Source organism: Puntigrus tetrazona, chromosome 2, assembly GCF_018831695.1.
Source record: "Puntigrus tetrazona isolate hp1 chromosome 2, ASM1883169v1, whole genome shotgun sequence".
In the NCBI taxonomy this organism is placed as follows: Eukaryota; Metazoa; Chordata; class Actinopteri; order Cypriniformes; family Cyprinidae; genus Puntigrus; species Puntigrus tetrazona.
In genome coordinates, this window is record NC_056700.1 from 23,871,763 (window position 1) to 23,883,254 (window position 11,492).

An 11,492-nucleotide genomic window follows, 5' to 3' on the forward strand; every position below is an offset into this window, starting at 1 on the left:
GCATTTTTGCACTCTTGCATCTTAAGTTTAAATGCTAACAGAAGAATAATTTGGTGTGAGGAAAATTATTAAATTTTAACAAATATATTTTTCTTAATAAAAATAAATACTGTGTACTGTGCAAAAATCTGGGTAATTTGATGGATATTTATATGGATTTATAAGGTATTATTCTCATCTGAATTCTCATCTGAATAAAATGTCTTGCAAAAATCCTTTTTACACTGAGACTTTCATCTTGGACTGGTGGACCACGTTAAAGAGTGATTTCCCCTGCAGCTCATTTCTTATTAGTTAAACTGATTTTATAAATCACGCCATATTTCAACACTCCCTGCTCTCTCCAGGTAATTTTACATAAACGTGCCTCTAAACTAAGTGGGCGGTTTTTGGCCAGAACATAATAAAAATGATCGTTGACCAGACCTTAAGCATGTAAAGCAACAAATCCCTGCCCATAGCCGATTGGTTTATTCAGTGTTTTAATTTTACATTTGTTAAATATATTTATTGATAGGTTTTGGTTTAAAGAGGATCATCGGTAGGAATACACACAAGTCCATGAGTCCAGTCAAACGAATAACGAAAAAAAAAGTCATGTATTGGGGCATTAAAGCGGAACATGAAAGTTGCGTCAAACTCTGGGGCGGGGCTAAACTACTATGTCAATGTATATATAATGGGTTCTACATCTGCTACGTTCAATGACACATAGCCAAAGGGTTTCAAGTTTAGAATCCCTTCAATTTCTGTTAACACTGTCCTTAGCACTTCTTTCGTTACACGTTAGGCTCCATGTTTAACATGAACTTTAGAGACCTGATTTCCTCTCCATATTCCACCAAGATACGGGCGCTGCAGGGGATTCAAACCGAACACGATTTTCTGTTTTGCCAGCTGATTTTGCAAGGTTAATCTGAAAAAAGCAGCAGTTCACCCAAACATGAAAATTCTGTCATTAATTACTCACCCTCCTATCGTTCCAAACCGTAAGACCTTCATCCAACACAAATTCAAATATTTTTGATAATATCCCAGAGCTCTCTGACCCTCCGCAGACACAGTAAGGACATTGTTAAAACAGTTCATGTGACAGCAGTCGTTCAAATGCAGTTTTTATGAAGCTAGGAGAATATGTTTTGTGAACATAGAAAACTAAATATAGACTTTATTCAATAATTCTTCTCCTTTTCAAGTCACCCAAGGGCACCATTATAGAGTGCATCACAACGCATCAGCACAACTGTTGATTATAATAATTCATTAGCTAATGTTTCAATTAACATTAACAAGATTAATAAATGAACCAATTCTCAGTTCATGTTAACTATAGTACTTAACTAATGTTAATTAATAAACCCTATTGTAAAGCGTTACCATTATTAATTAAGTTCTGTCCAGGTTTTTTACATTCAGTGAAAGTGTGGTAATTGTATAAATTGTGAAAAGGCATCTATCAGCTGATGGTGAGCGGAATATCGAAATGCGTGATGAAGGAAATGCTGGTAATTGGAAATGCAGGAAATACTGCTTATAGTGTCGCGCCTGAAACAAGTCTGGTGCAAAAAACAAGTCCGGCGCAAAAATCCATATCAATAGAAGCTGAGGTATATGCCCTGCTGTGGTTCCTGAGCAAACTTTTTCAGCCAATAAGGAGAAGAATCAGTGTTTGATCGTTAATTGAACCGTGCTTTTAAAATGCCTCAAAAGAAGTCTTTGGACCAGGAAAAGTGATATCCATGTGTGTTATGTAGATATTAAATAATCCTGTTTTTTAGTAGATAAGTGCTCTGTATGTCGGAGGTGCTGATGCCCAAATAATCACCATGGAGATGTGATTATGTCAATAAGGTGGACTTTTTGGAAGTTTTGAGCTTTGGAACCAACCAGAAATTAGCTGACTGATGCATTGATATAATTAGTGACCTCTGTTAGAATAGAATTACTGGTGTTTGTACTAGTACTGAAGCTGAGAAATAAAAAGTACATTTTTCTTGATCTCATCTCTGACTTCTGGGCTTCCTGGGATCTGTTATTCCCCAACAGGGTCATTGTCCTGTTGGAAGGTAAACCTTCTGTCCATTTTGATGTTCTGAAAGCTCTAAATTGTTTTTTGGTGCATTGAGTTTTTCTTTTATTCTGACAAGTCTCTCAGTCTTTACCGCTGAAAAACTATCCCACAGCATGAAACTCCTACCAGCACACTTTACTTTTGAGATGATACTCTGCAGGTAAAGAGTAGAGCTGGTTTCCTTCAAACACGATGCTTAGAATTGAGGTTCATCAGACTAGAGTGACTATAGTAACCATGTCTCTCTGTAGGAAAACCATGGTTAATTTTCCAAAGGGAAGTGCCAGCTTACATGACATTGTTCATTTTTCGAAAGGGTAAGTTAGCCAGCTTACGTAACTATTCACAGTTACAGTAATTGGTATATCGTCATGCATGTTCCAACCAGGTCCATCACTTGTTCTGGTTCCATTCAACATTTCCGACATGGTCTGTGCGTATTTGCAGCGAGTTTCTGTTCTATTTGGTCACACTGTATTTGCAGCACATGTGTTGAAGATGAAGACGTTTTAATTGTAACAAATATAAAAGAAAAGATTGCTGTATTTCTACAATCTAAATTCTGACATACAGGAGTAACCTTAAAACAGTCAAATATGCAGTGTATTATTGCAGCTGAATTTATTATACATTCATTATGTCAATGGTATTGTTTTATTTTAGTCATTAAATGAGGGCTAATACATATACATATGCATACCTCAAAATCATCTTTGTAGATAATAGAACCTAAGTACAGTTAAAAATCTGTGAATTTAAATTATACAATATTAAAAGGAAATTTTTATTCATGGAATTTTAGAAATTCATTAAATTAAATTGGTTGAAAGAAAAGTATTCTTGTAAGAATGCAAATATTTACAGCTAATATTAGACTACATTCATCAATTTTGTTAATATTGTATTGCTCTACTACTACTATTCTCCAGTCTCTCAAAACAACATAGTAGCATTAACTTGATATTTTTAAAGCAGTGTTAAAAATACATTACACATTCTTAATACATTTATTATCTAAATTTACCATATGGTTGTTCTCCTGATGAAACACCTCTCCATCCCCTCCCTTTCTCCAGCTTATTTTGCTTTCACTCTCCAACATCATGTTCTTCAGCTTTTCACTTATCTAAAGGACCAGCAAGAAAGAGTCAAAGCTGTCACATACGTTATGTCAAACATATAGACTTAATATCATCTTTACGCCTAAATAACAACCCAGAAATTAACACTAAACACTGTTTAACGCAGATTCAAACCTCATTCAGAATAGCTGTCTGTACTGAAGGATCATTCAATGCACATTTTCCATTACAGGTGACTTTCAATCTCACAATTTGTTTTCTCAAGTCATCTACGGAAATGATAAGAAACATGAAGTTATGTTCAACATCAATGAAAAAAAAACATATTTCAGTTGTTTTTCTCGTCTGTTGTAAGAGTAATCTACAAACCATATAAATCATTAAATTCTGTTAACTGGAGAAACTCACCTCCATAGCAGATAAACGGCTGCTGTACATCACAGCTGTACTGAGACCATCTGCCAGAGTCGGTTCTTGTCATGCCAACACAGTCACCTGAAGTCATCGTTGGTTGACCTTCTGCCCAGTGTCTGAACCTCAGATCCCACTGATCAGACCATCCCCAAGAGTCCAGAAACATCCCAAACCAGATGTACCATCCAGATAGAATTTTCATAGTTACCTGGTCATTCTCCACAGAGCTGTGGATGGTGGCCAGATCGGTGTAATACTGTCTGCAGTAGCTCCGAGCATCTGTCCAGTTTTTAGCACTTTGTACAAAGGCGTATCCAACACTTTCTATTGAAAAACACAAAGAAAGCAGAGTATCTGTTCTCAACTCTTCTTTCTCAGTTAAGTGGCACAACAATTTTAAAGAACAGGTAACTCACTATAGCACACAAAATATCGCTTATAGCTACATGCCATATCATGCCAAACTCCAGAAAGAGTAACAACACAATCTCCATCTGCATTTGGCTGTCCTGAAGCCCAGTTATAGTACTGAGGAGTTGTGTTTTCTCCATTAGACCAACTCCACTGTTTCTTTGTCCCCTTCATCAGTCCAATCCACACTGATCCGCTGTATCCAGCATCTATTATATTTACCAGCCTGTTCACGTCATCCATGTTGTCTACAGTAGCCAGATCAGTGAATCTCTCTCTGCAGTAACTCTGAGCATCTGGCCACGACATTGCTGTATTTATATAGAAGTACGGATTTAGAAAGAGCAGAACTGCTCCAGAAGAGTCCTGTTAAAATCAACATGTTAAACATCTATATGTGAACACATCATCATAAATACAGATTACAAATGATCCCACCGACCTGACAGCAGAAGCAGCACAAACAGACCCCCGTCCATGACTGCTCACACAGATCCTCACTGCTGTATTATAAGAAATTATCAAATACATCATACATTTTGTATTACAATATTGTAAGTAGAGTTTGTTGAATGACAGTAAAGGCATTGTAAACATGATACTGACTACGTGCAGTAACATTGATTTTAACCCTGTAGTTTAGGCAGTGACATAGTGTCCTCTAACATCTAAAATTATAAAAACCAAAGCAGCACAAAGAACACTTTTACCTGCACAAATAAAAACAAAAGTAAAAACAAAAGAGAGTATTTGGGGTGAATTTGGAGTATGTTGGGAGCTGAGTGACCGATAAATTGTGTCTTAATATCTAAAACACCAAATCGTTTTACAGCACAAAAAATTAAGACTAAGATTATTATTTTTAAGATTATTTTGCTGATGTTTCACATTTGGTGGGGGACCGACTTCAATGAGGTGATCAATCATGATTAAAAATGTTCCTCCTGACAGTATTTCCACCTGCTGGCCAGAAACAGGTACAGCTGGAGAAAGTGAGCCACAGCCCAACAATGATTGGATTTCTCGTTTGCTTAAATCCACTTGGAGTTCAGAGATCTTTTTGTTTGTTTCACATTAATTTCACAAACGTCAGGCATGAAATATCAATGTTTACAAAGATATCCCAATTATTTTCACGTTTCATGCAATTATTTATATTATATATAATATTGCTATGCCAACTACACTTTCATCATGCTAGCATATAAAAGTATTTAAACCTATACAGTGAGAAGTCTGTACAAAAAAACATGTTAAAGTCACTGAAAGCACAGGTTTAACATGGCAGCAGTACGTGCTGTGTGTGTGCTGATACTGAGCTGATTTACATCAAGATATGAGGAGCTTTAATATTCAAGTAGCTCGTTCTCAAGATGTTATTGATTCTATCAGCATCAACAGCAGTAATAAAATGCTCCCCTTAAAGATATTTGACCCATTTTATATTAAAACATACAAAAATAAATAAATAACAAAAAATACTTAATCATATTAAGTGCAGAAAATATTTAATGTTTGTAACGGTGGCGTATTTTATTCACAAAACACAATATGAAAAGTTAGTTCGGCGCCAGGCAGATTAAATCCACCAACAAAATAGTTTAGTTCAGAATGAGCTGACCACCAGTTACACACTATTTACACTCACATAATCCACCCCCATGAACAAGCACGAGGAAAAAAGATACATATATACGTATAAATTCAGTGAAAATGTATAATTGCAGATTTTCCCCAAAACAAGACAAATGATCACATCACTCAAGTTCTTTTAAGTAGGCTATACAGAGTTCATAAGAAGAAAGAAAAGAAAAGAGGAAAAGAGAAAAGGGAAAAAAACAAGGCTTTTTAATTCCCAGGACTTAATTTCCCAGAACTCACAAATTTACCATCAACATTTATGACCTATGAATGTAACAATTATGAATAAAATGTGCGTTATGTGTTTGTGTGTGAATTTGTTTGTTACAATGTGTCGTCGGGCAAATACTATCTGTTCGAGTTTGTAAAGTAGTGCCCAATGTTCAATGTGCGCTCTCCTAGGCTCCGCCTCAGCTCGCATATGATTAAAGTTCAGATAAAGCGTGTTAATAATAATATAAGTGAACGCAGAGTACCTCAATCCATTTGGAATCAGCTCACTCTTACGACATCTTACGAGCAATCCGAAGCACAGACGCCAAACACTCAGATCCAATGAACAGCACCCCAGGCGGGAACTCCCAAGCACAGACTCGACGACGATCCAACGACAGCGTCCACAACACAAGCGATATCCTCCAATCCTCCGACTGTGGAACAATCCGAAGCACAGACGCCAAACACTCCGATCCGATGAACAACACCTCAGGCGGGACTGCTAAAGCACAGATTCGACGATCGCACCAGCAAAACTCCCGCAGCATTCACATAGGATCGCCGGTCTCCCCAGTCATTGCATTGAAGAATCAAAATGTACAACACCAATAATCGGAATCACTCGCGACTCATGAGTCGCCTCCGCCATGACAGTTGCACTTTGACCCCGACCTTTTACACCCCCACATTTGTGTGCCCCACTTTTATCTGTTAGGTCCGCTTTGTATAACGTGTACGTTTCTTATTGGTCACACACACACACAAATAATAATATAATAATAATAATAATAATAATAATAATAATAATAATAATAATAATAATAATAACAAAAATACTGTACGATTCATTTAATCGCTACATTCCCCCTCCCTTGGAAAAAAAAAAAAAAAAAAAAAATCTTCCTAGTTACTCAATCAGAATCCTAGAAATTCTTCTTCATCCTCTGAAGTTTCCTGAAATATTTGCAAAAGTTTTTCCTTATTTTGAATCTCTAGTTCTTCTGCCGTGGGGTAGCACGGTTTCATGTTACACACATGGGCTGTGTGGACATGATCGCCTGTAGTCTCCTGTGCCACACGGTAATTAAGTGGACCCAACTTCTGGATAATCCGGTAGGGACCTTTCCATTTTGTGGCTAACTTGGCAGTAAATTTGTCTTTAGCACTCGACTGAGGAAAGTTCCTAATCCACACACGATCTTGTTCCTTAAATGTTAGCTCCCTTCGATTTTTGTTGTAATTCCTTGTTTGTCGTACAAGAGCTCTTTTACTGTTCGCAATCGCTTTAAGCTGGAGCTGTTTGATATCATGAACCACATCATATCCAGACATATCTGGCTTAAAACTCTGGTCTCGAAGGAGTTTGTCCATTGGACTCTGCAGCTTCCTTCCTAGTTGCAGTTCCGCTGGAGTCATACCTACGGTTTCTTGGGCTGGACGGCAGAATTCAGGGCGAATCTGAACTCAGGTAAATGCTGGTCCCACTTGCTGTGATTCTCATCCAGGTATGCAGCAATCATGCATTTAAGTGTGCGGTTGACTCTCTCAGTCATATTCGTCTGAGGATGGTATGCTGTGGTCAACTTGGGAGTTACCTTCCATTTCTCACAAATCTCCTTAAAGACAGATGACATAAATTGTGTTCCTCGATCAGATAACACAAAATCAGGCACACCCCACCGGGTCAGAATTTCTTTCCTGAAAATTGCAGCGACTGTTTGAGCCGTGGCATTACGCATGGGGAACATCTCCACCCAGCGAGAGAAATAATCAATGAAGACCAGAAGATATTGATGTCGGCTGGAACTAGATGGCAAAGGCCCCATGATATCCACCCCCAGCATTTCATTAGGGTGAGTGACCATAGTGTGTTGTAATTTTCCAGCAGCTTTTTGATTGACAGTCTTAAACTGTTGACATTTCACACATCTCTTTACCCATTTCCTTACATCACTCCACATCCCATGCCAATAGGCCACCTCTTGGATCCTTTTATAGGTCTTGTATACTCCTCCATGACCACTCAAGGGGCTGGCATGATAGTACTGAAGAATCTGGTGAATGAGGTTACTAGGAATGCATATTCGAAAATGCAACTTATCATCCAGATAAACTTTACGATAAAGTTTGTCTTCCAGTACCTCATACTGCTCTTTCAGATTGACATCACCTTTCGCCATATCCTGGAATATTTTCATGATGACCACGTCTTGATGTTGTTCTTCCCAGATCTTCTCCATAGAGATTGGAAATTCATCTGGCTCTTTTTGACTAGTGTACAGGTTGCAGTTAACACTGTGAATTCGAGAGAGTGCATCAGGTGCCACATTTAGTTTACCTTTCCTGTATTCAACAATAAAATCAAATCTCTGTAAGCGTAGAGCCCATCTGATCAGCCGACTGGAAGTCTTGGTGGAGTCCATTACCCACTGTAGTGCGGAATGGTCAGTCACAACAGTAAACAGCTTGTGTTCGAGATAATGCTGCCACTTCTCAAGGGCCCAAACAACTGCCAAACACTCCTTCTCAGTCACAGAATAATTTTCTTCCGCATGGTTTAAAGCTCTGCTAGCATAAGCTATAACCACCTCTTTCCCATAATCCTTCTGTGTCAGCACTGCACCCAATCCGGTTTCACTCGCGTCAGTGTAGACAATGAAAGGGTGTTGTAAATTTGGGTGTCCCAGAATGGGGGGAGTGATCAAGCAATTCTTAAGTTGTTCAAAGGCTTGTTGGCACTGTGGGGTCCATTGGAATTCCCTGCCCTTCTTTTTCAGAGAATTAAGTGGTTCAGCAATCTGGGTAAAATGAGGAACAAAACGATGGTACCAACCGGTTAAACCAAGAAACCTTTGGACTTCTTTGAGGTTTCTTGGGACTGGGTAGGATCGAATGGCTTCAACTTTGCTAGGATCAGCAGAGATGCCTTGAATGTTCACGACATGACCCAGGAATGTCAATTCCTGCAAGCAGAATTTGCTTTTCTTAAGGTTGATTGTCAGACCGGCTTTTTTCAACTTGTTGAGAACACTCTGAATGTCAAATAAGTGCTGTTCAACAGTGGGAGAATAGATGATTATATCATCTATATAGACAAAGCAATTGTGGCCACGTAATTCACCCAAAACGATTTCCATCAACCTTTGGAAAGAAGCTGGAGCATTTTTCAAACCAAACGGCATAACATTAAAATGAAATAATCCAAAAGGTGTGATGAATGCAGTTACTGCTGTACTTAAAGGGTCCATAGTCACCTGCCAGTATCCACTATTTAAGTCAATAGAAGAAAAAATCGTAGCACCAGAAAGAGACTCCAAAATTCCTGCCATATTTGGTAGTGGGTAGGCATCACTTTCTGTAACTGCATTTACCTTACGGTAATCAACACAAAAACGAAGACTCCCATCCTTTTTAGGTACTAATACGACAGGTGATGCCCAGCCTGAATGTGAAGGTGATACTATGCCTGCATCCAACATTTCTTGCAGCTGTTTTTCCACAACATGTTGTTTGGTAGGAGACATGCGATATGGTCGCTGTTTTATTGGTACTTGTTGGGTGAGGTAAATACGATGTTGAAGAACATCAGTACGACCCAAACTGAGTGTACATACCTGTGAATTAGTCTCAAGAATATAACGTAACTGACCTTTACCCTCAGCGGATAAATGAGCTTCCTCTACAGCATTGTCAACGAAGTTCCGTATATCCTGGTCATCCATGCTGAACATAACTGTAGGTTGGGGAGGAGGAATTGAACTCAAAAGAGAGATAGTACGACTAGAATTCACTTGGTGCCTTCCTTTCCCAAGTCCAGTTTCCGGCACACTTGCACTGCCTGGTTGAAATAAATAATTCACATCTGGAGCAGATTTAAAGGTGTAACTCTTGTCAGTAACATTTATCAGTAACCCACTGAAAAAAATAAAATCCAAACCCAGTACGACTGCGTAAGCCAAAGCTTTGGGCGCTAGAACAGCAACTGGTATGGTGAACTCTTGATCATGGAGACGAATGGAGATGTTCACCCATCCCAGAGGAACTTCTGCTTCTCCATTGGCCAAATATAGAGGTCCAAATGTCCAAGGTTGGAGATCACTGCCTGACAAAGCAAGGGTTTTCCAGAGAGTTTCATGAACAAGTGTATAGCTTGCGCCAGTATCAACAATGGCTTTTCCTGTCCATGAACCAATGGTAACCGGGACAATTAACTGTTGAGGTACACTAACAGGATTTCCAGGGCTAGCACCCGTCCTTGGAACTGGAAAGGTGGAATCAGACTTATCTGGACCTGCTCGAGAGTTCTTTGTGGATGTAGAAGTAATGGAATTGTTTGAAGGTTGACCAGGCTGTTTAGAAGGGTGAAAGTTTCGTTTGTTACTCTGTGGTTGGTGACCTGAAGTCTGGGTAAGTTGAGGAGAAGTGAAGTAAGGACAAACACCAGGTGCATGAAATCCTTTACACCGCCAACATTGCACAGTGGCCTGGGAAGCAGCAACTCCTTTAGATGGCATTATATTGGGCTTCACAGCAATTTTCTCATCACACTGTTTCTGTTGTTCATGATCTCTCTCCAGTTGGTGACCCAGACGAACTAGTTCTTCTACAGTAGTGACATGGCTACGAAGATGACTGGCCAGATATGGTTTTATGTTTTTAAGAATCATCTTAACAATGTCTACCTCAGTTAAACTTGGTTTCCATCTTTTACAGAGGGCTCTATAAGTAAAGGCGAAATCCCTAATTGACTCCTTCTCTCCTTGGATCCTGTGACGAACACGTTCAGCTAACTCGTCTTCATAATCCTCAGCCAAAAAAGCAGCAAGAAAAACAGATTGGAACTCACTCCATGTGGTGACAGATGTCCTTGCAACTTCCCACCAATCCCGAGCAGTTCCGTATAACACGGTTCTGAACGTGGCTAAAATGTCTGTATCCACTAAAGGATGTAAAGCAAGAAAGTCTTCACAACGTGTTATATAAAGCAATGGATCTGGATCATCAGATGGTTTTCCATACGTAGGGAAGCTTATTTTGATATGATCATTTTTAACCATGGGAGCAGCAACGACTGGAGAATTTAAAGAAGATGGAGGCAAAAGAGAAGGATTAACAGGAGTAGTATGTCTCATGCTTAAATCAGCCATTCTTTTTTCTTGACAATGAAAGTTTTCCTCCATTTTTGATTGTAGTTCTTTCATATTTGTGGACAATCCATCAGTAACTGAAGACAATTGGTGAATTTCATGCAGTAATTGACCACATTCATTCTGTAACTGCTGCTGAATTCCTTTCACATCCTGTTGAATTTCAGATTGGAGCTGTTGTACCATAAAACGCACCTCTGAAACCAAAGTGTTTTCCATTTCCTGGAGTTCCTTAGACATCATACATTTCATAGCTTTAATCATCTGATCAGACTCAGTTTCAGCTTGTGGTTTCTTTACAGAGAAATGTAAATCAAGTAGTTGTTGCTTAACCTCTTCAACCTTTTCATCCATCTTATTGAACCGACTCTCAGAAGTGAATTGAAGGAATTTCAATTCTTTAGTGAGTTCACTTATGGCTTTTCCTTGTTTGATCATGAAATCATGCATTTGATCCCAGTTACCTTGTGCTTGAGTACTGAGTTGACCAATTCCTCTTCCAGGTGTTGG

The 11,492-nt window shown here is 38.8% G+C and overlaps 1 protein-coding gene across 1 annotated transcript; it reads right to left on the reverse strand.

The window, feature by feature from the left end:
- Window positions 1–779: 779 nt before the first annotated feature.
- LOC122327389 (macrophage mannose receptor 1-like) lies at window positions 780–4,298 on the reverse strand. Its single transcript, XM_043222726.1, has 5 exons — window positions 3,984–4,298; window positions 3,562–3,891; window positions 3,328–3,422; window positions 3,064–3,197; window positions 780–855 (listed from the first exon to the last, which is right to left on the reverse strand). The coding sequence occupies exons 1-5, from the start codon at window positions 4,285–4,287 to the stop codon at window positions 780–782; spliced, it is 939 nt and encodes a 312-aa protein (XP_043078661.1). The 5' UTR covers window positions 4,288–4,298.
- Window positions 4,299–11,492: the final 7,194 nt, after the last annotated feature.